This window comes from Peromyscus maniculatus, chromosome 18, assembly GCF_049852395.1.
Source record: "Peromyscus maniculatus bairdii isolate BWxNUB_F1_BW_parent chromosome 18, HU_Pman_BW_mat_3.1, whole genome shotgun sequence".
Lineage (NCBI taxonomy): Eukaryota > Metazoa > Chordata > Mammalia > Rodentia > Cricetidae > Peromyscus > Peromyscus maniculatus.
In genome coordinates this window covers 40789339-40816209 of record NC_134869.1, presented here as the reverse complement: position 1 = coordinate 40816209, position 26871 = coordinate 40789339, and the positions used below count along the sequence as shown (strand labels likewise).

Genomic DNA, 26871 nt, shown 5'->3' with positions numbered 1-26871 from the left:
CTAATCATTCAAGAATACACTTTCCTACTTGATTTTTTTATGGACCAATATAAAATAGAATGCTAGCACATTTATAGTTCTGCTGTTGTTTATTTAATGGTTATTTTCAGGGGGCATAACTTCACTGCATTTACCTTTCTTGATGTCTCAGTTACTGTTTTTCTCTAAAGTTAAGATTATATGTGGCCTTTTACATAAAAATATTATATTGTCATTTTAACTATTATTTGTTGACTATTAGGTCACTTCCCAATCTAGATATGCCATGGCACAACACTTTTACAACTCAAAATCAGTCATATTTTTATGTCCCATTTTCACATAGCACAATGGGAGCTATGGAGGTTAGGCATCTGCCCAGGAGTTATCAGTGAACACATTTCAGCCTAGGTTTCTAATCTCTGCTTCCTGAATTTCTGGTGATATGCAACATATTCTTTAATATCTGTAACTTTCACAAAACTTTAATTTTTTTATCTTTACCTAAAAGTCATTAAAAGGCCAAGTATGGATCACAAGGCAAACTATGTAAGTTAATAATTTCTTGATTTGAATGCTCATAGTTGTGTTTGGAGTTGGATAAAGCTATATGATGAAACTGATGCTGAATGACCGGTATGGGTTAAGTATTATCTTCCTTGTGTCTGGATCAAAGGCTTAAAAAAAATAATAAAACTGGTGGGAAAACTGAGCAATCACCTAATATGGATATTTCAAATTCAAGTAAACCTTGCTGACTTTATCCCCACCCCTTGTTTTTTTTTTTTTGAGACAGGGGACGGGGTCTGTCTCACAGCCCTGGCTGTCCTATCAGGCTGTCCTGGAACTCAAGGTTCCACATGCCTCTGCCTTCTGCATGCTGAGATTAAAGGTGTGCACCACCGTGTCCAGCTGCTGTCTTGATAGTTCTTAGGGAGGGCTCTGAGAATCGTAAAAATCATTAGGAACGTCCACACCTTCCCTTCCACTTTGCCCAACTCTGACTTGAGTCAACATCAGATGAGCACGCACAGGAAGAGCTGCACTGTTTTCTTCGTGGGGCACCTTCAATTCCTGCAGTGCGGTTTCTCAATTCTTGCTCTTCTTGCCCTATTACTGCAGTCTTTTCAGAAAGCCCTGACCTCTGCTTTCAAGTGTTTCCTCTGTGGGTTAAGGTCTTTGGTTCATTTTGAATTTGCTGTTTGTGTAGGGTAAGAAATAGGAATTTAGTTTCCTTCTTTAACATGTCAACATCCAGTTTTCAGCTCGTTTTTGAAGGAGCTCTATGTTCTTCAATGTGTATTTTCTGGTATCTCTGTTGGAAATCACGTGGTGATTGCATTAATATCAGAATCTTAGAAAGCCACATTTATATGTATATATCTTATAAACCACACAATGTCATGTATGTATCTATATGTAGCAGATGTAATGTATATGTATACATTGTTTGGTCTGGGTCTCTTGTCCATGACACAGAGCTTCTAAATCCCTTACAGTTTCCTCGGAGACAGGGCAATGTTTGGTTCCAAGATGACTCTTGGTGGTTTCCTCAACAGCTTCAGGACAGATGCTGCTGCTTCTGGGGAGGAGATGGGCTAAAGGCTGTGTTGGTTAATTATGAATAATGTTATTAATCATGTTCATATTTTGAAGCTTCCATAAAAACCCGTAAGGATTGGATTCAGACAGCTTCCGGATAGATGAACACATGTAGGACCCTAGAGGGTGGGACACCTGAATCTCCAGGTCTTTCTCTGCATCTCACCCTATGTATCTCTTCCACCTGGCTATTCATCCACATCTGTTTTAGTACCTTCTTTAAATTTGTGACTCTAGGCAGTGTTTCCCCGAAATCTGTTAGCAATTAAATTAATCGAACCGAGGGAGGGGTCATGGAACTTGACTTACTGCCTATCAGTCAGAAGGGAGGTGAGAAGTCCTGACTGGCGACTGGCATCAGAAGTGAAGAGCAGTCTGTGGAACAAGTCCTGACCCATAGGATATGATGCCATCTTCAGGTAAGTAATGTCAAAACTCAACTATGGTTCACCAAAATGGAATGTCCCGACTACCCTTTTGGTGCTAACTAAACCATGGCAGAGCAGTGATTACTGCAAACGTCTGGATCAATCTTTCGCCTGGCAGTTGCAGCACTCCAAACTTGTCACCAGCTCACTCGATTCTGGTCACTAGCTCCGGTCATTTCCGCCCTCCTGTGTTATGGGCTGAACTGTACCACCCCTGACCACTCGAATCTCCATTACCTCAGAATAGGAGTGTATTGAAAATCAGTTTGTAAAGATATAATTAAGGTTAAATAAGGTCACTTGGTGAACATAATCCCAAGCACCTAGTGCCTTGGTGAGAGTTAGTACACAGTTAAGCAGAGGGAAAACCATGTGTAGACACCAGAAGCATACAGCTATTTACCAGCCTAGAGGACAGGTCCTCAACAGAACCCGACACTGTCAACATCACTTTTAATGGCTGAGTACTGTTCATTATACGAATGTTGCTTATTACAGTCAACAACACAGTACATACTCTAGCAACTGTACTGTTAATACACATCCTTACTTCCTTACGAAGTGCTTTTAGAAGAGGAACTGAGCAAGGCCTCAAGGCTTTAACAGTCCACTCTAGAAATGTGCTGCCAGTCTAAACTCTCATCACAGTAAGAGCCCTGTTTCTCTGAACTGTCCTCAGTACTACCCTAAGTAATATGCTAACATCTAAAGACTGATGTCTACACATTTTGTCCCCGAGTTGGGCTTTACTCTTAACCTTCTGTAATGTGACCACTGAGCTCACGGTACTTTTGTGTATTTGAGATGAAGAAACTGAAGTTCAGTAATAGACAAAAACAAGCAGCCAGCCAGGCGGAAGTTCTGCTCTACACACACCGTGGTGTCCGGATGTGCCAGGACGCTGCGCTACCCGTTTTGCCCCTCCCTTTCTGTAACACAGCGTTCCTGGAGATGGAGGTGGACTAACCTAGCTTCATGATCAAGGTCTGCAAATTCCAGGGATCTCATCAGCTGGGCACTATTTTTTCCTAGCTTGGATTTTACAAATACTCCTGTAGAAGGTAGTATTAGAGAATGAACACAGAGGGAGCTATCTTAGGGATGGTTGCCAAGGAAGGTCTGCCAGAGACAATGTAACCCAGGCTGACATTTTCTTCCATAGTCTAGGTTATCCACAAATCTGTGGTAATCCTTCTGACTCAATGTCTAGCTCCAAATACTGGTTTTAATAACTAAAAAATTAAAGAGGTAACCAATTTTTCCCCACATCAAAAATTGAAAGGAATGTAGTACAGATACCATGTTCAGGAATCTTAGTTTCTACCAGTTTAAAGTTTTGCCGATCCATAAAATGAAGGAACTATGTATGTCCTCAACTGGCAAGGAGTGTTCCAGGCTATCAGTATTTCAGAGCACAAAACACAGGAACAATGGGATGAAGGGTTTACTTGTTTTTAATCAAAGGGCTGCTCTGGATGAGTACTACATGATAAGGCTTACACAGAGAGGGAATGGATTATAACTAATTGGTTAGTGAGTGCTATCATGTGGCCACAAAGTAGGTTAGAACAATTAGTCTTTATACCAGTAATAAATGTGTCTACATTTATTATTCTGAAAAGGAGGAATTTTGGAGGGCAACTAAGAGTGTGTGCTACAGACTGGAAAGAGTGTGGTGTATGACAGAAAGACGAGGCAGAACGGGTGAAAACAAAATGCAGAAAAGGCAGGAGCTGCAACAGGTCAGACTGAAAGGTCTTTCAGGTTTCATTCCATATATAAGGAAGCTGGAGAGATGGCTCAGCATTAAGAACACTGACTGCTCTTCCAGAGGTCCTGAGTTCAATTCCCAGCAACCACATGGTGGCTCACAACCATCTGTAATGAGATCTGATGACCTCTTCTGGCATGTGGGCATACATGCAGACAGAATACTATATACATAATAAATAAAACAAATCTTAAAAAAAGAAACACAACTGAATACAGAAGTTAAAATGATGGTTCTGGCTGGTACACGAGGCTGGCTGACAGAGGTGTGGGGGCCATAAAGAGCAGGTATTCCTACACTCTAGAAAGAGACGAGGTAGCTCACAAGGGTGGGAGTGAGTTGATGAGTAGTGAATTCAGAATATAATTGGAAAGAGTTCATGGTGGAAAGAGTTCATGGTGCATACCGGTAAGATGACGTAGAGTGAGAAGGAATTACAGGAGATTTCTAATTGTCAGCCTAAGTAGGTAAACAGCATTACTATTTATGGAACTTAGGAATACTAAGAGAGAAGTAAGCTGGGGCATGAGAGGGGAGTCAACCGCTCTTTTTCAGACAGTTAAATTTGAGATGTCCTTTTATTCCTTGTCATGGCAAACATGCCAGCATCATACCCACTGCTTTTTTTTTTTTTTTTTTAAAAAAAGGCCTTTCCCTTCTATGAATATATACAAACTTATTCTTTCCTTAATAAAGCATTTCCCCCTAAATACAAGTGAAAAATTTTTCTGTAAGGTGCACCAAAAAAAAAGGGGGGGGGGATAGTCTCAAACTCAGGTTGACTCTCCTGTCTCAGTCTCCACAGTAACAGAATCACAGTCAAGTGTTGTCACGTTTGGTTTTGAAGATAAAGTAGTTTTGTTTTGACAAGGTTTCACTTTATATATAGCCCTGGCTGGCCTGCAATTAGTTATGTAGACCAGGTTGGCCTGGAACTCATAGATCAGCCTTTCTCTGCTTCCCAAGTGCTAGACATAAAGACCTGTAAAAACTATGCCCAGTGAATAAGTTTTTGATGCAGCAGGACGATTTAAAATTTTTATTGAGCGCTTACATCATCATGCTGAGCCACCAATACAAGCCCTTAACAAATGCTCGGTCATTCAATACCTATTAGAAAAAATCTTACCAACTTATGACGGATTTGACACATGGTAATGAAGTAAAAAACTTGGGCATTAGTTCTAAGCATATCGTGTTCTAAGCAAATCACTAAAGTTTTTCTAGCATCCCTACTCCATGAACTTACTAAGAAAATGTTCTAGGGGGCTGGTTAGGAGCACTGATTGTTGCTCTTCCAGAGGACTTGGGTTCAATTCCCAGCACCCACATGGCAGTTCACAACTGTAACTCCAGTTCCAGGGGACCTGATACCTTCATTTTAATGCACACAAAGTAATGTTAAATTGTTTAAAAAAAAAGAAAAGAAAAGAAAAGAAAATGTTCCTAACTTGCCCAGTGAAAAGCCAAGCATAATAAAACTCTGAGACCTTCCCAACAGGGAAAAATTCTTCCAATTTTGACAAAACTGTGTTTTTAAAGGTAATAGAGGTAAAAAGGGTAATGAATTAGAACATTTAACGTTATTCAATGTGATAATGCTACTATATACATGTTAAAGACTCCAAATAATTAGGAGCCAGAGTAGGATGCTCTGTATTGCATGCATTCACACACATACACTACCCAGGCCCAGAGGGGTAGCCAGTCCTATAACACACTACCTTATGGCAGTAGATGTTAACTTGAGAGGAAGAGAAAGCAGAAAGGCAGGAAGAAACTGATGGGGGAGGAGCCACATAGGACCACATCCTTCCTTCTTAAATTTTCCTGTTTCCTGAAGTAAAAAACAAAACAAAACGAAGCACAAAACGGTGAAATGGAGTATTTAATGAAGTGAACAATCCAGCAAAATAAATAAATCCCTTTTCTCCTGACTACACCAGTACCTGTTGGCATTTAAACAAATTTACATATCTGCAGATATGTCAAAATACCTTACCTTCAAAACCAGGGCAAAGTCACATTTTATTTCACAGTAGGCTTTTATTTCTTCCTGTTTCTTGCCTCTAGCTTTCTAGGATAAATCGAAACTGTATATAGTGATTGATTGGGCGGCGAGAAGGAGGAAATTTTATTTACTTCAAATTAATAGTAATTCACATTCATAAAGTCTATCACTCAAATAGGAACAATGCATTATGAAACTAGGAACTTCAAATCACACCGGGTCGTTTAGCAAGTTTTAATAATTATAAAGGAAGAGTACTATAGTGCAAAGAAAATGAATTTTGCCGGGCGGCGGCGGCGCACGCCTTTAATCCCAGCACTCGGGAGGCAGAGGCAGGAGGATCTCTGTGAGTTCGAGGCCAGCCTGGTCTCCAAAGCGAGTTCCAGGAAAAGCGCAAAGCTACACTGAGAAACCCTGTCTCAAAAAACCAATAAAATAAATAAAAAAAATTAAAGAAAACGAATTTCAGTTTCAGGGACACTACTGTTTTGGAGAGCAAAACCTTTCTTCCCTGAAGTTCTCACCACAGGCATCGTATTTTCAAACGGTCTGGTGGATGGATGGGGCCAGCTGGTCACTACGGTTTACAAAGGGCGCGCCGGGCGGGAACTAAATAAAGTACCGTCAACACGGTGGGGGTAGATTAAGCACTCCGGGCAGCGCTGCTTTAAAAACACGCTTCCCTTGACTTCCCTCTCTCATCAGGTTTAGACTGCAAAGAGGAAAAGAAAAAAACAAAACAAAACACCGAAGGGGAGGGGGGTTAAAAAAAAAAACAAAAAAAACCAACCAGCAGAAAAAGGAGGGGTGCGGTGGGTGGGGGTGTGAGCTGACGCCCAGGTTTCGGCGGAGGGGGAACTCTCCCTTCTCCGGCGGCGTGCGGCCGGGGCATGGCCGTGAGCACCGGGGAGCCCAGCCGAGCACCGAGCCCCGCCGTCCCGGTGCAGGCAGGCCGGGGGCCGGGCGGGCAGGTAGTAACGCTCCCGGGGACAGATCGCCCGCCGGAGGTGCTCGGGGAGAGGGGCGGAGTGCCGGACAACAACACAAACACAAACACGCTGCGCGTCCCCCGGGTGGGCGGACCCACGCTGCGCCAACCCCCCCACCCCACCCCAGTCCCCGCCCCCCTCCCCGCGCCCCCCCCCCTCCCGCTCCCTCCCTCCCCCGGAGTCCGCGCTCGGACCCCAGGCCGCCGCTCTCCCGCCCCCCCCCCCCACCACCACCACCTCCACCACCACCCACCCCCCGCCCCGCAGCCGGCGTGGCGGTCCGGCTTCGGAAAGCCGGTCGCGGCCGCAGCGGCCCTGCCCGCTCTCCGTAACCGCCACCGGGCAGCCGCCGCCCCTTCCGCGGGAGCCGGCGGGACGCTCGGCGGAACCCCCCGGGAGGGTGGGGAGGGGAGGAAGGAAGGCTGCCCGGGGCGCTCCTCACCGTCCACCGGCGTGCGCTCGGGCGACAGCCGCCCGGGTCCCTGCCGGCGAGCGCCGCGCTCGCTCGCTCCCTCGCTCGCCCACCCTCCTGCCCGCGGCCCGAGAGAGAAGCGGAGTCGCCGCGACGGGGGTCACGGCGGGGGTCAGAGGGTAAAGGTCCTGCTCCCAGCAGCCTCCGCGGTGGATACGTCGCCATCTTGGATCCGCGGGACAAGAAAATTCATGCGGTGAGTTTTTGGCGAATTTTCGGAAGTCTGGCAGCGGGGTGCGCGGCGGGGGAGGCGGATTGGGGGCCCCCGCGAGGCGGGGGAAGGCCTCGGGGCTAGCCCGGTCGCGCCCGGGGCTCCGCGGGTAGCGTCCCGGCCCGCCGCTTCCCGTTGCTTTTGTCTCGGCTCCAATCGAGAGAGGGAGAAGCGGGGCGGGCGGGCGGGCGGGCGGGGAGGGGGGTGGCGGCGCTTGGAGGAGGGAGGGGTGTGTGTGTGTGTGGCGGGGTGGACGAGACGTAAAGCGTCGCCGTGCTCGGGCCGCTGCCTCCGCCGCTGCCTCTGCCGCTGCAGCCGCTGCAGCCGCCGCAGCCGCAGCTCCGGAGCCCAGGCCCGGTCCCGGCTGCCCGCGGCCGCGGCTCTCCCCGCACTCGGTTCCCCTGGCTCCCGCCGGCGCGGAGCAGCCGCCGCCGCTGCCGCTTCCTGGGGTAGAGAAGGCGGCAGCGGCAGCAGCAGCGGCAGCAGCATCATCCGAGGAGCCCCCGGCCGCTCCAGACGCCTCTGCCCGGTTCCCAGCCAGCAGCTGCGGGTCCTTGAATCTTCCCCGTCTCGCAGCACCCGCGCGCCTCCCTCCTTCCTCCTCCTTCTCCTCCTCCTCCTCCGCCGCCGCCGCCGCTTGCGGGTTTTTGTTCGGTGCGGAGAGATGGGGACCTCATCGGACTGGCTAACGGGCCTCCGGAGCCTCCAGGCCCTCCCCCCGGATGCCGGCCGGAGGCCCCTGCCCGGTGGCGGGAGGAGGAGAAGCACCGTGCCGCTCCTGCCGCCGTCCGCGGAGAGGGGGGCTTCCCCGGTGGTGTAGAGACTTTTTGAGATCGGAGGGTCCCGGGGCGGCGGAGGAACCGCCGAGACACTTCTGTCTCTGTCTGGGGAGTTGCAAGCCCTGCTTTCTACTTCCGCCGGGGCCTCTCTCCTCTCTACCTTTTGCTGTCTTAGGTCTCCTAACTTCAAAGTTTCACGGAAGAAATAAGTCGGGTTAAAAGAAACTCGGTAGTTCTTAAGTGAGGTACTGTTTGTTCAGGAGAAAGTTTTATAACTCTATCTGTAGGCCCCTTAGGTAGGGAAAGCTAATTGTAATTTTATTTTGTAAAATTATTTCAAAGGTTTTGTCATTTGCATTTACCGTAGGCCCTATTAGTACGTTATCACCTCCAAAAAAATTCTTCTGTAAGGGTACCACTTTCTTGGAAATCCTAGGAGACATCTCTACTTTTCAACATCTGGAAAACCTAGTGTTAAGAGTGTTTTGCTTCATTTTCATAAAATTCTTGGTCCAAGAATTCTCTTTAATCTTCTGGACATTTCCTAATAAAATACAGCAATATGATCCTTAGATTCTTGGCAAATGGTAGGAAGTATGATGCAGAGTTAACCAAATCTGTTCACAAGGGAGGGCATGTTTAATCTTCAAAACTGAATACATTTTCTCTTGTTCTCCATAGTGAGAAATTTTAGAGACAGAGAATTGTGTCCCTAATGCTTTCTCTTCCCAAACAAATAAATCCAGATAATTTATGTGGAGAGAGTGGGATAGAAATTTAAAGAGTGTATACTTTCATAACAAGTTTATGTAGGGGAATGCTTGGTATATTTGGCAACAGTCTCTTTCCAAGCATCAATGGATTCATCTTTGGCAGTTTTGTAAGGTAATTTTGTCCCAGGTGGAAGTGCTGTTTAAATCCAGTACACTGAAATGATTGTCTACATTCAAGTACTTACCTGTGTTCAGGTCTTGTGTCTTTGATATATTTCTTAATGCCCCAAGATCATTTATAAGGACTATATGCTGCACTCTCCTATCTAGTTTTTGTTGTTGTCTTAAATCCAAAGGAAAAGTTCAAAATGCACAGAAAGAGACAGTATTTTCCACTTTTTACTTTGGCTGACTTTGCAAGATCCTTAATTAAAGTGGAACTTTTTCATTTTTTTTTTCAAAGTGATTTTTTTTTTTTTTGGTGCATAGTTTTTAGTTCTAGACCAGAAATAAAAAAAAAATGTATTTCAGATTTTTTGCATTCCTGTTAATGTTTTATTAATACACAGAAGTTAAGGTAGTGAGTGTTGGCAGAGCCCTTTAGTTCTGATGATACAGTCTAGAGATATGTTATCAGATCCCAGAGCCTGAGAGTCATGTGCACCTTAACGTAATAGTAAATACAACCTTTAAAAAAATTCAGTTTCATAAATGTTTAAAAATAAATTTGTATGATGGAAAATGAAGTAAATTGTGCCTATGTGAGTGGTTTGCATCCCATTCATCTGAGAACTATCTGATCTTGAAAATGAAATAAAGCCGGGTGGTGGCGCACGCCTTTACTCCCAGCACTTGGGAGGCAGAGGCAGGCACATCTCTGAGTTCGAGGCCAGCCTGGTCTCCGAAGCGAGTTCTAGGAAAGGCACAAAGCTACACAGAGAAACCCTGTCTCAACACCCCCTCCCCCCCAGAAAAAACGAAGATGAAATAAAATGCCACATGATATGCTCTCTAAAAGAAATAATTACCTCTATTTTCCCTATATAAAGGTGGGTGCTTATACTTTTTGGTTTCTAAGAAACATCTTAAGTTTATTTAAAAGTAAATACATTATTGGTAAATTAGAAATACTGGTAACCCTGTTCTGTATTTCTTAAGTAGGTGCTAATACTAGCAATACTTAAACTTGAACGGACCATTATAGAATTTTTTAGACACTACATGGGATAGTATCTATTTTTTATTGACAAATTTGCTTCATAAGAAAATTTGGCCTTTGTATGTAGTAAACATGAATAGATAGTAGTAATCGGTATAAATAATAGTTTATAATTTTGCGCTCTTTCAAAGTGATGTTAAGTAGTATTTTTTGATTGAAAATTTAATTGTCAAATGAGTGGCATAGCTCCCTGGGGAAAGGCATTTGTCACCAAGCCTGATGACCTGAGTTTGTACCAGAGAGCCACATGGTGGAACAAGAGAATCAACTCCACTAAGTTGGCTTCTGTTGGTATCCACACAAATAAATAACTACATATAATAAAAACCTTGAAAAATTCACTGTAGAGAGTTCATCTTGAGAACACACATTTAAAAGCAGACTGTAGATCCCATGTACTGTTTGAGTAGATATTGGAGGAAAACTTACATGAATAGTGATAGTTTTAGGAAATGACCTGGACTTCTAGAGGTATTTTAAAAATTGTTTAAATTGTGTGTAGGTGTGTGAACTTGCATGTGGATAGTATGCATGTGAGTGCAAGTGTCTTCAGAGGCTGAGGCTGTAGGCTTCAGATCCCCTTGAGTTGGAGTTAGTAATGAACCTGACGTGGAGGCTAAGAACTGAATTCAGGTCCCCTGGAAGAGCAGCAAGTACTCTTTACTCTCCAGCCCCTCTAGTGGATTTTATAACACAAAACACAGTAAGTCAAGGTACCAGGTTGGGCAATTTTAGAAGCAGAATTCATCAGTCATACTGTAATTGTAGTATACTGGGATTGCAGATAGTAAAGGGTCAAAAGATCTAGGGCTGTGATAGTAGTTCTTGTTGATTCAGGTGACTGTCCTTCCTGACCAAAAATGATTTCTACCTTTGATACTTGAAGGAATTGACTTTCTTTGTAATGTTTTCAGTATGGAAAAAGCTGTGCTCAAGTTGAAAGCTATTGTAGAAAAATTGACATTTGAAAAGAACTATAAGGAAAATTAGGGTTTAAGGTTGTAAAAGTATTTTATGATATTTACCTTGGATCAGTTTATTGAACTCTTTTAGTATTTTTTTTTCTTGTTTCTGTAGTTATTCTGTGTGGTGTCCTTTGATTTCTACTTAAAAAAATTCAATTCTTAGGACAAATTATGTTGGTATAGCTTATTCATCAATATCAGGGGTGTTTTAGAAATAGAATTCTTTTTTTGTTTGGGTGTTTTTTGTTGGTTTTTTCTTTTTTTTTTTTGAGACACGGTTTTTCTGTGCAGCCTTGGCTGTCCAGGAACTGGCTCTGTAGACCAGGCTGGCCTTGAACTTAGAGAGATGCTTGCCTCTATCCCCCGAGTGACTGCTTGGCTTAGAAATAGAATTCTTACTATATTTTCTGACATGGTGTATAACTCACAGGGGAGGGATGCTACATTATGAAGTGATAAATTGGTTACATTGTCTGAACTTTGTTATGAGTACATGGCTAATACAATATGCAAATGCAAAACTGAGCAGTCTAGAAAAAAAGAGAAAGTTTTCCTTTGCGAGACACATTTTGTATATGATCAAACTCGGGGTCTAAGTCCATTTTTGAACATATTTGCAGGCATGTGTTTGCGTGTGTGTTGGAAGAGTTAAGTGTCACTATTCTGTTGTTTGGTTAACTTATTTAGAACTCAACTCTGGTGTCATTTTCTTGAACTCTTGACTCCTCCAGTCCTTCTGCCTTACCATTACTGAGTCTGTCACAATGAGCTTCATTTCCCATCGATCCCTCTCTCCCCCAGAACTCTACAGATCGGAGCGCTACAACACAGACTCTTAAGTGTCTTGGTTACATTGACAGAGCTGGTACTTTCTGTGTGTTTGGTATTTAGTAGATTCTCAAGAAACATGCTTCAAGCAAAATAGTGGCTGGATTAGCAGTTTTCAGTGATCTGTTTGCCAGTCCACAGAGCAAGAGCAACAACATGTTTGGAATGATGGATAGTTATCTTCTATTGCCTCATTTCTTAATCTTTTTTTATTTTTTAATTTACTGCTTTACCTGTTGGAAAGTAGGTAACTAGCTTCTTGAGATCTCTCTGTGGAGTTTGTGTGGAACTTTGGAAAGAATGTTAGTACATTATTGATAGTGTTTTACTTCTGAGCAGGGTATTTGGATCTGTATTTCTGGCTGTATTTTGCATGGCCAAAGGCATTAGTGGAAGGTGACATGCAGTTCTCAGAAGGTAATTGTATTTATAGTACTTAGCCATAACTAATAGATTTAAGCTGTTTGATGCTGTATTCTTTTTGTTTGTTTTTCCTCCTACCTAATGGCTGGTCAAAGAATCCTCTAGTCTTTGTTTTGTTTTTGATAGGCTGAGAATCAAACACAGGACCTTGGCACATACTGGGCACGTGTTCTGTTTCTGAGTTGCACTGATCATATAATTATCTAGTTTGAATTTAGATAATTCATGGTTCTTAGGAAAGCTAGGTGAGATGCTTTAATATATCTTTAAATCTGATTTTTAAAACACATCTAGGAAATTTCAGCTAGACTTGTTCCTTTTGACCAAATTACACCTCACTCGAATTTTTAATATTTTGATGTAGAAATGTGATGTATAGGTTATTTTACCTTTCTAAAATCTGTAAAGGTATTTCTTTTGCATTTTTGATACTGGGTCTCACTATGTAACCCTAGTTGTCCTGCAGCTTGCTGTGGGATTGCAGGTGGGTACCACTATGTCCTGAGAGGCTAAAAGTTTAAGAGCTGATTTAGCCTCTCGGGTTTGAATGAGAGACCCTTAAAGCTGTGAGCCAGCTTGGGTCCATTTTAGAGATACAGAATAAATGCAGGATAAATGATTCCCAGGCTGCATTTAGTGGAAATGCTCATGCTTGACTTGCAGAAATCTTTCTTATATTATACTTGGGTATGTGTCTTCCAGAGACCTGAGTTATTAAAGATCCAAAGGGTGAATGTTTTTAAAGGAATATGATCTAGTACTCAGGATGCTCTTTCTTGTTTCTGCTGGATTGAAGCATATTAATGTGAAAATCGGTTTCCACTAAGCTGGGTGTGGTGTTACCTTTAATCCCAGGAGAGTCAGGCAGGTCTCTGGAAGTTTGAGGCCAGCCTGGTCTATGTAGGAAGTTCCAGATTAGCCAGGGTTATACATTGAGACCCTGTCTCAAAGAGAAAAAGAAAAGAAAAGAAGTCTCCACTCTATAAATTTCATTGTGCCATGAAATGATAAACAGGCTTGGTTGTATATTTGGGTAGTTTGGGTAGATTGAATAGATTTGCCTCTTTTCCTCTCCAAACATACTGATAAACCATTTTCCATTTATATATCAGGCGTAGAAATTAACTATTGTGTATAAGCATCTGGACCAAATGTAATGACTGATTATGTAAGAGTGTGTTTGGGAGAGGAACATTTGGTTTGGTGTCATAGCTGCCAGGAATGAGCTTTTTTGTCTTTTTATGTTGTAAATTATGATTCCCCTGCATACAGATCTTAGTTTTTTTTACTTGTCTTTTCATAGATCAGGAAAACAGTATGAACTTACCACGCCATCGAAAAGGTCTCATTTGTTTGGCATTACTACCTCATATTTTAAAAATACTTTTACAGTTAGCAAAGTACTTTCACAGTATTTTAGTTTTGTATGGTAGTCACCTTGATGTTAGAAATAGTTAAAATTTTAACATTGACATTTATGGAGACAGAACAGTCAGGTTGTTTAGATTAGTATTAGAAATAGGGAATTACAGAGGTCTTTTTCATCAGTCGAGACTCAGTCTCATTTTTTTCACTTATTTTTAGTATTACTCTAGGAAAAATACGGTCTTTCAGGTTAAGTAGGTGTAAGTGGATGGTTTGTTCCGTTTTTATATGGTCATCTTGTAAATGTGGGGTAGTTAATTGAATTGGGAGAGAAGTTTGAGAGGGACAGCAAATTTCTGTTTCAAATTGGATGCCCTGACAGTATTCGACAGCTACTCGTGTTTTTAAAAATTATAAACATGAATTGAGAAATACTGAAGACGTATTAGTAATAATATTAAAGTGAGCATAGGCAGTAATCAGTCTTTGATGACACACTTTTCCCTAGTGCATGATTCTGAGAGATGATCTGCTGAGTAGATAGGCCTTGAGCTTTGCCTTAATTTTGTATTCACAAAGTAGTGCTTTGAGGATGTAGTTTTTATGATTTTTGTATGAGTAAGCATGTCTGGTGAGAAATTAAGTAAGCTATAACCATTCTGATCTGTATTGTCTTAGGAGAAGTTCCAGGAGTATTCTTAGGCATGCCAGGCAAAACTTTGAGGTCTGCAGCAAAACCGGTTAACCATGGAGTTGAGTTAGCAGCCTCCAAAGTGTTCAGATTCAGCATGAAATTGCATGTGTGTGCATGTGTGTGTAGTCATGCCTTCAAATGTACATATGTGTAAAGAATGGTGACCCACGTTTCAGGGATTTTGTGAAACACTTAAAAGTGCTTGAGCATAGTTGAAAACCATTGGACTTCATAATCTCCCTGGTTGCTTCCAATCCTTAAATTTTGTGTTTTGAAGATGTTAAGACTTTTCCTTTTCTTCTATAGATGTAAAATTCATAGAATTTCCTTTTTTAAAAAAGTAATTTGATAAAAATTGTTACAATTTAAACTTTTTTTTTTCTGGATTGGCATTCCAAATGTTTGTTTGCTCAGTGTTAGACATTATCAGTGCTGGGTGTATGTCAGGGATCTATGTAAGTGTCTACCTATAAACTAATGTCCTGATTAGTATTAGGAGAAATAAAAACAAGTCATTTCAGAATGTTAGAGCTTGTGAAGGGAACAGCATTTGACTGGTGTTGGCTGAAATAAGATGAAATAGTGTTGAGAGGGGCACCATGTGAATAAAAGAGTAGAAGGAGGAAGCTATGCAGAAGTAGGGGTGGAAGATGCACAAGGAGGAAAGAGCAGAAGGCCTGGAGGTGGGGTCAGGTCTGCATGCTTTGAAGAGATCAACAGATTTCATGAACACTTAATGCTTTTTCCATAACCGAGGTGCACTCTGACCAGGAAAAGATGGCTAAGACATGAACCTGTCTCTTAGTGTATCTAAGAGTAGATCCTGTAGGCTTTAGTAAGTTTCGGCAGCCTTGTAGGGACTGGGCATTGTTTTTCATTAAGAGGCCTTGAAATCTTTTCTAGATCTGACAGGATTGGGGGTCTGTCTCTATTATGGAAAGTTATATTGGAGAACAAATATATAATGACCTGATTTGCATCTCCTTAGAATAATGAAAGCATTTACAGGTTTTTGGTTTTGTGGTATTAGGTCACTGGCATTCCTTAGAACTTAGTTGTGTTTTCATGGTTAATAAGGCCCTCTTGGGTAGTAGTAGTTCAGTAACTGTTCCTGTGTGCCCCACACTATTATGCTTGGACTGAATAATTTCCCATGATTTAAGTTTTTGTGGTGCATGCTTTAGGAACATTGTAGGGTAGAGAGAGCAGCCTTCTTACTTAGGTTGCTTTCAGGGAAATGATGCTTGCCTAGGTTCTGAAGGGTGAGTTGGCCCTCACAAAATGGGGGGGGGGAATAGTGCTTAATGGAATTCTGGGATCACATACAGGTTAGTTGAGATGATGTAGCCACCATGTAAGAGACCTTTTCTTTTTAAAATCTTTAATATTGGAGCTTTGGAGCCACTAACCAGTTTTTTAAACTCTCTCCCCCCACCCCCTTTTAAATATTCAACTATCTGTTTAAGGCAAATTTAGATTCTACATCTGACAATTAAAATGTTAAAATGCATGGTATAATTGTCAGTTTTGAAGGATTATATTATCTCTGTTGGACAAATTAAGCATTTTGTGTTAATGCTAGCAAGGTTTTGTTAAGAACGTTTAAATTTGGTAGTTTTTATCTTTTGGAGACCTTACTTGTGATACATATAAGCCAAAGCCATAATTCAATTTTTTTATATAAATGGAGAGAACATGCTAAGTTTGGGGACACAAAATTTGAATATTCTTATTTGACAACATTTTAAGTGGGTTTTCAAAAATCTCTAGGGCTAGTCATCCTGAGTTAAAGTCACTCTTCTGACTCAACTATTGTGTGACTTATCCTTTCCAAATTTCAGTTTTCTGATTTTTCAGTTGAGTATAAGCAGCAATAGTTACCTCATAGACTGAAGAAAGGACTGAAAGTTCTTGTGCTGTGTTTGTCTGTTTTTGGAAGTACTAGTTACATTGAAGGTATTTCTGAAGCAGATGAAAACTAGCTACAATTCAGAGTGTAACTCTGTATCGAGTCCTTAAGTGTAAACAAATACAGTACACCCTTACCTTTATTGTCTGGACATGTTTTTTTTTTTTTCCTACTAGGAATTGTGTTTGGATGACACCGGATGAAGTAAGGTGTGTCGTGTGTGAGGAAATGTACTTTAATTTAGCATTGCTCTCTCTGAAGCACCTTGCACAGTGTGCACAGCACACAACAGACATGTGCAAATGCTTGTTGAAGGGCTAATGGGATAGGGTGATAAGTAGTGCTAACGGGAGCTGGCTGGGGAAGGAAAGGAACCAGAAAGGACAGTGGGGGAAGGCTGGGAATGAGAACAAAAGTACACCACCAGTTAGAATGAAAATTCCACAATGAAATCCATCACTTAGGAGGCTAATCCAAAAAAGAATAAAGGACAACAACAACAAAAGAGTATTAGTGCACCGAGAAAAAGGTTCCCTAATTGTTGACGTAGAGAGATCTAATGGGTCATTTTAAGTAAGTAATGTTAAGTGAAGTAATGTTTGGAAAGGTTCCACACTTAGAATCAGAAGATGGGTTTTGTTAGCCATGTGCTGGAGCAGATCAATTAGTATTGAGGAGCCTCAATTAGTTTGTTGCTAGTGTGTTGCTCCTGTGAAAGGAAGGGAATTTGGTTAACTTAAGCATTTGGAAAGTAGTGTGATAATAATGAGTTGTACTGAAACTAGTTCCTTTAAAGATGTGTCCTCACTCATGGTATATTGTGATGCTCTTGTATTCCTTTGCAGCTTTGCCTTTTAGGAACTTTATTTAAACATCCAGCTGATTGACTTTGGGAGAGGGGGATTTAAAGATCATTGGAGAGGCAAAGCTATTTAGCAATGTTCATTTTAGTTAGCCACTTAACTATTTTGTGTGTTTTTGTATGCTAAAGTGCTGGTACTTTGTATGGGAATGTTATGTGACCTAAGCCTTCCTTCTTGAGGAGTACACATCCTGAGTATTCTTTGGTTAGTCTAGTTTTTTTTGTAACTGTATTTGTGTTGGCCACAGATATTATCTTGGGCTTGTTTTTTTTTCCTTGAAAAGAAAAGCCTTTATCATTTACAAATAGAGCATCTCATTGCAGTGCTTTGAAACCATTGTGTACATTCCTTGTATATGGGATATATCTGAATAACACAACTGGTTTTTATCCCTGCTTAAATCTTGAGGGTTTCTTTTGGGTGCAGCGTTTTGAAGTATTAAAAATAAATACCATATAAGGAAAACAGAATAGTACCAAATAGCTGTAGTAGCAAAGTGAACCACAGAATCTGGAAAATGACAATGTGAGTTCCTTCATCCTGGTGAAAATCTAGTTCTTTTACATGCTTGTTAGGGTTTCTCATTTTTCTCATTTACATTGTTGTGTTTAAAAAAAAAATTAAAACTGCAGAAACTGGAATCTCAAATCAGATTTTTTTTTTTGCCTAAAAAGACAAAATTTAAAATAAAAGAGAACACATCTAAAAGTTATTTGCAAGATATATTTATAAAACTTAGGAAGTATATTTTTACCTGAAAATCTTGGTCACGATAGACCTTTTTCTAACTTTCATAGTTTTGCTAAGGATTCTCAGGCACAGCAGTGTGCCCTAGCATCATACTTGTTTATGTCTGCCCAGGTTAGTCTAAGATTCTTGAGTGCTGTTTTTTAAAAAATGGGTATTAACTAGAGAATTAGTTCTTCAGATAAAGTTATGTACCCACAATATATTAAGAAGGCTTTTATTTTTAATATATACCAGCCTAGGACAAATAGCGTCTATGTTAAAATGTGAAGGCACTATAAAAGTGTAGTTACTAGAATAGGAGTTTTGCTTTTCCGGCAACTTTAAATGCTGTTTTAAAAATTGTATCTTTTCTGATAAATTTATTAGATGATTCAGGAAAATAAGTTTCTTAATTTCTAGCTTTCAAGTTGATAATTTGAAGTGTTTTTATATACTTAGAGAATGCCGATTTTTAGTTCTGTGGTTTACTTTTAAAGATAAATTCGTAATTGACCCATCTGAAGTTTAGATTTTTGTGGGCAGATGTGTATTGTTGCAGCATTATGAATTAAGTATTGATTTTTAAAATTTTTACATGCTGTAGAAAATTGAGGTCATGGCTAAGGAAGGCACACAGTAAAAAGTAATAATGGCATTATTTCTCACAGAGAAGGCAGAAAGGAAGTAGTAGGAAAAGAGGACAGTGACAATCATTCCCAGTGTGCAGCCTGTGTACTGTTTAGTGTGGCGAGCACTGTTAGACTCCACCAAGTGTGTATAGCACTCTGCTTTTACCTTTCCAAACTGCCTGATTAAGTCATACACGGCAATGCAGGCAATTTGGAAGATTAAGGAATGTATTTCAGAAGGGGAAACAACGCCTTCTAGAGATAGCCAGTGCTGCCCTTTTATTAAAGATAAATTTTTTGAAATGGTGTTTGAAGTTTCCAGAAAAGTAAAAACCGCATCATTTTTGTAGAGAAATTCGGGTCTTTGAAAACCTTAATAAAACATAACAAAAACTCTTAAGATTAGGAGCAGTTTCTAATGTTACATATTTGTCCCGATCACTCTTAATGGCCAAAGCACAACTGAGTTGATGGTTTTTTTAATTACTGAGCATTTAATTTGAATTTTCACTTTTTTAACTGGTGAAAATTCCTTCTCCCTCTTCCTTTTATGATTGGGCGTTTCTTTCACTTAGAAAGTCTTCCTGTGATGTAATATGTGTATGAATATGACCTGGGGACTGAGAGTAGCTCCAGTTCTTAAGTGGAGCTTTGACCTTAGTCTGCTTTGGCAGCTCTGAAGACCCTTCCCTCAGAATGCCGAGGCAATAATGTGTGTGTAGCATTTAGCATACCCTGCACTGTGTCGAGTGTGTGCCTTCTGCCTTCCGAGTAGATTATGACCAGCTGACATTTCTCCGAAATAAATCTCTTTTCCCTCAGCACTCACCTTTTAGTGCAGATGCTGTGTCCAAAGTGATGGGGTTCGTTCGGAAGTGCTTGCTGGTTTATATTTTGGAATACTGACTTGAGCAGTTGAGCATCTTTTATTGGAAAAACCTGAAATGCAAGTAGTTTCTAAAATTTGAAGGTTTTTTTTTTTTTTGAGTATCATATAAGTATTCAAAAATTTTTGGATTTTAGAGAATTTCAGGTTTTGGATTTCATTAGAGATGTCTAACATGCAGTTAGTCATTTTACCTTAATTTTTGCCTGTCAGTATACTTCTAGATCTTGGGTTTAGGGACGCGAAGTCAGTCTGTTTAGCTTGGTGCAGATATTTGCAGTTAGTGTAGGTATTTGCTGTACTAAGGATCAAATCAAGGGCTTTCTCTTTACTGTGGAGCCCTACACCACAGCCCCAAATCAGTATCTTCCTGGTGATTTTTTTCCTTACGTCGGTTTTGTCAATTTATATCATACCAACTATGTGTGAATTGTATACTGAATATGGTTGTGTAAAATTATACTAAATTTAAAAATAAATGATAATTTTTAAATTCATAATTTTTAAATTTTCTGAAATTTTAAAAAATTTTATACTCTGTTAAGCAAATTATAGTCCTTTTTCTGTTTGTGTTCTTTATTCTTATCGATAAGAATAAAGACAGTTACAATACTAGGCTATAATCCTAGCCCAGTACCCTGCTGAGCATCATTCAATGATTCAGGAGAGGGAGTTAAATAATATCACACAAATATGTAGTGAAGTAATATACAGAAATACTGTTTCAAGATTGGTCAGGTGATTTTTAACTGGCTAAATTTAACAGTGTAGAAGTTTCAAGAGAACTTTTGAATAGTTTGTTGTATCAATTATTAATGCAAAATGTTGGGGAGATACTAGACATGAAACTCAGAATCTGTTTCATTATTAAGCTTAGGGTGTTTGGAGGGATTTCTAGTCAGTTTGATATGTGGTTGTATTTGAAATGAGTGGCTTGCTTTGTAGGGATAGGTCAAAACAATTGAGTTTTACTTACTGTGTTGGGGAGTTTATGTTTCTAGTTCATTAATTCATTTCATAAATTTGACTTGAGCTCTTTTTTTAGTGTCAGGCACTGTTCTAAGAGAATGTAACTGTGCACGGTAAATACTGTGGTGGTTGGTGATCAGGTTATGGAGAAAAAAGAAATCCAAGTATGTGTGGAGGATACACGGGTAACTGAAAGACTAGGTGGCATGTCTCTTTTCTCAGACAGTGAATGGGTAAGCCTGTGCTGAAGGAGTGAGTGGTCCTGTGTTTGTCCAAGGGAAAGGCCTTTTGGGAAGGGGCAGCCACAAAGAACAGCTAACCCTGTTGTCCAATAATGCCACAGGAGTATTTAGATGTCTTCTGATTTTAAAACAATCACAAGACTTGCTGAAGTGTGTAGATGTAACCAATCGTATTATTAAAATAAGAAACACAGAGCCAAGGTAAAAGAGAAAAGCCGAGAGGTCAGAGCTCAGAGATAAAATCTTACCTCCTCCAGTGCTCCTAGCTTCCCCGAGAGAGGGAGGTACTTCCTGTGTCCCTGTTTAAATAATCTTTCTGTTCTGCCTTCTCATTGGTTGTAAACCCAACCACATGACTGCCTCATCACTGCCTGTAAGTACCGCCCTCCAGGTCTTAAAGGCGTATGTCTCCAATACTGGCTATATCCCTGAACACACAGAAATCTACCTAGCTCTTCTAACCACCACGCTCTTACTATGGCTCTAATAGCTCTGACCCCAGGGCAACTTTATTTATTAACATAAAATTAAAATAACATTTCAGTACAAATAAAATATCACCACAGAAGTGTGGTGGGAAAGGAGGACAGGGATTAGATAGTACTGGGAAAAGCAGGGACTAGCCAGTGGGGAAGGACCTTGGCCTCTCTGGGTAAAATAATCTACAGTCCTCTTTTTAGTTGCCCTACCAAGTTAGTTGAATTCTTCTCACTTTAACAATTAGCTAAAGATTCTTCTGGAACCAGTATAAATGCTCCTCAGCTTTAAATGGGGTTTGCATTAGCAAATCTAAGTTGAAAATGCAGTCAAAAATGCATTTAATACACTTAATCTCCGGAACGTCCTAGTTTAGCAGCAGACTGGTACTTTGCAGCATATTAGTTGTTAACTATAGCGATGGCATGAATGGCTGGGATCTGCACCTGGGGCTTCTGCTGCCCCAAGATTGCCAAAGAACACCATAGCACAATGTGTTTGTTAGCTGCGGAAAGATTAAAATTCGGAATTTGGAGCATGGCTTTTGCTTTAATGTGTATCATTTTTCGTGCCATCCTGAAGTAAAAAGAAACAAAACTGTGCAATAGAAATGGTTCAAATTGGGAAGCAGATCCAATCCAATTGTAGTATTCATGTGTAACATTTCAGAGTCCACATTTGATTAAATCCCTTACTGAGTATTACAGTTTAGTAAAGAGACTTAGGCAATTAAAATTTAAACTAAGAATACCAAGTAATTAAGACAAAGCAGTTTAGTACTGGTTTCTCTCAGTTGTCATTCTAAAGCTTTTTAAAAGGAAATTAATGTTATATAAGTATTTTAGTTAATAAGATGTCTTTATACAAGTTTTCTCGTAGTTAAAAGCTCATTTAACTTCCATAATCCATAGGAACTGATGGTTTTTTAGGTTTACATTAAATTTTTTGAGGGAGTTTACGTACTATATCAGGCATCTATTTAAATGGCCTTTTCTGTCTTTTTACATACACACACACACACACACACACACACACACACACACACACACACCTGTGTAAATATCACCATGCTTCAAATACTGAACATTTTTGTCACCCCTTAAGTTGAATGATTCTAGTCAGTATTCATTTCATAGCCCAGGAAATCACTAATTTGCTTCCCATTGGTGTGAATTAGGTTTTTGTTTCTGTTTCTGTTTCTGTTTTTAATAGAGGCTCAAACAAATGGAGTTGTAGATAAAAAGCTCTTTGGTGTCTGATTACTTTTGCTTAACAGACCTTTTTAAATTGATGTTACTGCTCCATGTTTCACTTACTTAGGTTGGATTGCATTCATTAGTACTGTTTTAACTGTTCTCTCAAGTGCTTTTCGAATAAGTTCCTGTTTGGTACAGTAAATACACTCCCTTCTCCATGACTGATTTACTTAAAAAAAAAATCAGAAGTATGCTAAATGTCTAGGCTTTGTGTTGGTCCACTTCTGTTTATACATAGGTTGCAAGAAAGGGCGAGTTAGTGAAAATGTGCAAGGTGTAGAGCATAATAGTATTCACTTGAATATTATTCTTTCCCCCATTAGATTATTCTGGCATAGTTTTCTAAAACGAATTGAATGTAAATGTGAGGGTTTTTATTAATCATCTATTCTGTTTTATTGTAATCTTACACTAGTATGTTTTGATTACATGCTACAAGGTTGAAAACAGGAAATGAAAATCTTCCAACTTTGCTCTTTTTCAAGATTTTTTTGATCAGTGTATTTCCCTTGAATTTTCATTTGACTTCTAGGATTAGCTTGTCTAGTTTTGCCAAGAAGCCAGCTGGAATTTAATAATGATTTTGTTTAATTTGTAGATCATTGAGATATAGTGCTGCTTTTCTTCTGATCTTTGAACCTGGAGTGACTTTCTGTTTATATAGTTTTTTTAATTTTTTTCTGTAATTTTTGCAGCTTTCAGAGTATAAATTTTGTGCATTAAACTTCAGTACTTTAATCTCTTTGCTTGAGAAATGGAGTTGCTTTCTTAATTTCTTTTTCGGGTTTTCCATTGTTGCTACATGGAAATGTAATTCTTACATACTGATTTATATACCTTGTACCCTCATTGAACTTCCTCTTTTAACCATTATAAGATATGTTCAATATTATTAAAATCCAAACTTCTGTGAAACTGCTGTAAAATCATTAATCTAGTGCCTGCCTTAGGATTTTCTGTAGATCCAGTAATGTCTACAATCAGAGGCAATGTCACCTCCACCTGACTGAACACTTATTGTTTCATTTTGTTGCCTAATTTATCTAGGATTTTCAGTATCATGTTGAGTAAAAGTGGCCAGAGTGGACAGCCTTGTCATGGTCCTGCTTTTAGAAGGAAAACATTCAGTATTTCATCATTATTATGCTTCTGACTATGCTTCTTTTTAAAACCGTAACTTGAAAGATGTGCATTACACTTGTTTGTTTGTTTGCGTGTGGGGGCACACATGTGCCTTGGGGATCACATGCTGCAGATTAGAGGACAGCTTGCAGGAGTCCATTCTATCACGGAGATCCTGGGGATCAGACTTTATGTTGCTGGGTTTCACTTCCATCATGATAGTGTTAGCTTATTTTCATATAAATTGCAATTACATTTCCTGTGATGTTTTGGTTGTCTTAACTGGTTAATATTGGCCTCTGGAATGATTCAGAAAGTGTTCTATGTGTTTTTTTTTTTGTTTGTTTGTTTGTTTTTGGATTAGTTTGTGAAGTGATACTAATTTTTTTCTTCTAAATGTTTGAGAATTTCATCACTCAAGCCTCCTGGTCGTGGACCTTTTTTCCCTTTTGAAAATTTTCTATTGTTAGTGGAGTCTCTTTACTTGTTGTGGGTCTAGTTTCAGTTGTTTTATTTCTGTCAATTTTGATAGCTTGATGTCTGAGGAATTTGTCCATTTCCTTTAGTTTCATAGTTTGTTAGCATGAACCTGTTATTTCTTTATCCTTCTAATGTAATTATGTTATTACAATGTTCTATTTATTTATGCCAGTTGTTTCTTTTCCTTGGTTAGTTTAGCTTAAAGTTGATTAATTTTGGTTATTTTCCCCTATATCCCACCATAAGATTTCTTTTTTTCCTTAGTTCCCCTATCATTTTTATTTTTCTCTGTGTTGGGTGTAATTTGTTCTTTTCCCACTAGGTAGTTGATTGTTTGGAAATCAGTGCCTCCTCTTTTGTTTCACCTTCCTCTTTCCTCCCTTCTCCTCTTTTCTCCCTCCCTCTGTCCCTTACCTTTCTTTTCTTCCTCTCCCCACACCCATGCTAGTCCAGTTCTGTACCACTGAACTAGTATAGCCCCAGCCTTTGGATATCTTTGTAAAAATGTCGGCATTTACAACTGAAACATTTCCTGCAAGCACCACTTCATTTATAGCATCTACATTTTGGTATCTTGTGTTTTTTTATTCCTTCAAAAATATTGTCTATTTTGTTTTCTGGCCTCTCATCCTTTTCCCAGTTAGTATTTTGAAGGGTGTTGTTGAACTTGTACAAACTTGTGGAATTTTTGCAAATTTCCTTTTGTCATTTTAATTTCATTCCACTACACTTGTGTAGCCTACTTCATGATTTTAGTCCTTTTCAGTTTAAGACTTCTTTATGCTCCAGTGTGCAGTTATCCTAAAGAACGCATATCTTGCTGTTCATTGGCTATTTTATAGAGGTTTGTCAGCTCTGGTTGTTTCCTGTCATTGTTAATCTCCTGTTGGCATGGTAATCTTGTTGTCTTAAGTTATTTTAGCCATTATTTGAAGTGGATTATTACAATTGCCCAAATACTGCTGTTGAGTTGGCTGTTTCTTGTTTTTTGTTTGGTCATGTTTGATTTCATTCATTCTGAGGGTGTCATCTTAGGTCTGCTTATTTTAGTCATATACACACATATCTATTGCAATTAACAGATTGCTCAAGATTAGCTGAGAGAGGGTGTCTCTGTGTAACAGCCCTGGCTGTTCTGGAACTCACAGAGATCCACCTGCCTTTGCCTAGTGAGTGCTGGGATTAAAGGTGTGTGCCACCACACCTGGCAATAATAACTTTTTAAAAAGTTTGTTTTGTTTCATAATAGTACAGTCCCACCAGTTTTCTTATGGTTGCCATTTTTGTATGTATTTTTCTTTTCCTTTTCTTAGGGTGGAGCGGGATGGAATGGGATAGGCTGCCTTCAAATTCAGAGGTTCTGCTTCAGCCTCCCAGTTGCTGGATTACAGAAGTGGACCAGCTTACTTCCTTTAGTAAATATCACAGTACTCCTCATTACTGTTTCTGTTTGTTGCCTAGGTTTTACTGTGTGCATCTCATCAGAATTATTTACTCCAGGAAAGTTGTGTTTTTGTTTTGTTCTCCCCGAGCTCCTGTTGTCGCACCTATTGACAGCTCTATATTTTAAATACGTCACCCCATAGTTTTCTGGTCACCCTGTTTCTAGTGAGAAATTGCTAATCTTCCTGTCCATTGTATGTGGCATACCACTTGTCTTTTTCTATCTTAAACCATTTCTATTTGTTGTTGCCTTAAGTATCTCTTACTGTGTTGGTTCTGGACATTACTCTTGTTGTTTATCCTATTTGTAGTTAATTGAGCTTCTTGGACTTTTAGATTAATGCTTTTTGTTAAATTTGAAGTTTTTAGCCATTATTTCCTGGAATATTTTTCTGCATATCTGAGTTCTCTTAATAGTGCCATACATTCCTGAGGTTCTTCTCATAGTTCTTAATTCTGTTCTTTAGTTCTATAGCTGTTAAATTCTCTTTTTTCTAGGCTACATTATTACTGATATTTATTCAGGTTTTGTTTGCTCAGTTCAAGTATACATTATGCCCCTTTGTGAAGTTTTCATTTCATTCATTTTCCTTATCAACTCTATATCATCTGTTCTTTTTTTAAAAAGTCATGTGTTTAATTATGTACTTGTTTACTTATTTGTTTGGTGATACTGGGGATTGAACATGGGAATTGGTCCTAGGGTTTCACACATGGTCAAACACTCCATTATGGAGCTATATCCCCAGCCTTCTTTTATTTCTATATTGAAGCAAGATTTCATTCAGTTGCCCAGGCTGACCTTGAACTCTGTCTGGTATAGAAAGGCTTAATGAATGAGATTGCCAAAAACTGGGATCTGAGTCCTCCTCAAGGAGACTGATCTTTGTAATAGACAGAGAGCACTACAGAAAGCCACAGCCAGTCAAAATGACACATCTAAAAAACATTCTGCCTAAGGTTCAGGGAACATTGTAGAGGAGGGGAAGGAAAGATTGTAAGAGCCAGAGGGTCAGGAGTTTGCTGTGGGATTGTGCCTCCTGGTAATGTCAGAAGCTCCACCCTTCAAGTCTCACCAACATGACTGCCTAACCATGAGCTGAAAAGGACAACAGTAGACATGCCAGAGAGGATGGCAGAAAAGCCCATGAGGCCTCAGCCCTGCACAAAGAGCTGCAGGCAACTAAGGAGTGCTGAGAGTCGAGTCGTCTCCTCCAGGAAGAGCACACTCACTGCTTCCCAATACCAAATGGTCAACCCTGCAAACATACTGTGAGTAACAACACTAGAGAGACTGAGTGGGTGGTCTTCAGGAATATAGATGTATCAGTATAATTAATGAAAGAAGAGGCCATGCATTTGAAAGAGCAGGGAGAGCTATGTGGGAATATTTGGAGGGATGAAAGGGGAAAATGTT

The 26871-nt window shown here is 39.9% G+C and overlaps 3 protein-coding genes across 22 annotated transcripts in view; 1 reads left to right on the top strand and 2 right to left on the bottom strand.

The window, feature by feature from the left end:
* The window catches only part of LOC143269163 (uncharacterized), a 28147-nt gene extending 20730 nt beyond the window's left edge, over positions 1 to 7417 (bottom strand). For 3 of the 6 annotated variants that reach the window (XM_076553952.1, XM_076553949.1, XM_076553951.1), the window contains exons 1-2: positions 7223 to 7417; positions 5505 to 5617 (exon numbers count right to left, since the gene is read on the bottom strand). In XM_076553952.1, coding sequence (XP_076410067.1) covers positions 5505 to 5617; positions 7223 to 7417 — 308 coding nt within the window. Of the gene's footprint in view, positions 1 to 5504; positions 5618 to 5782; positions 5858 to 6326; positions 6504 to 7222 lie in introns of those variants that run through there. The other 3 variants (XM_076553950.1, XM_076553948.1, XM_076553953.1) reach the window with 2 other exon arrangements.
* Positions 7309 to 26871, top strand: part of Cnot2 (CCR4-NOT transcription complex subunit 2) — a 101416-nt gene continuing 81853 nt past the window's right edge. For 3 of the 8 annotated variants that reach the window (XM_076553934.1, XM_076553929.1, XM_076553930.1), the window contains exon 1: positions 7309 to 7448. Coding sequence is in view for 2 of the 8 variants with exons in the window: in XM_076553935.1 (XP_076410050.1) it covers positions 7444 to 7448 (5 nt within the window). In the remaining 6 variants the exon portion in view is untranslated. The remainder of the gene's footprint in view (positions 7449 to 26871) is intronic. The other 5 variants (XM_076553931.1, XM_076553936.1, XM_076553935.1 and 2 more) reach the window with 4 other exon arrangements.
* Positions 18829 to 26871, bottom strand: part of LOC143269162 (uncharacterized) — a 65415-nt gene continuing 57372 nt past the window's right edge. For all 8 annotated transcript variants that reach the window (XM_076553938.1, XM_076553942.1, XM_076553939.1 and 5 more), the window contains exons 6-7: positions 19409 to 19518; positions 18829 to 18951 (exon numbers count right to left, since the gene is read on the bottom strand). In XM_076553938.1, the coding sequence (XP_076410053.1) occupies positions 19412 to 19518 (107 nt within the window). In that variant the 3' untranslated portion in view covers positions 18829 to 18951; positions 19409 to 19411. The remainder of the gene's footprint in view (positions 18952 to 19408; positions 19519 to 26871) is intronic.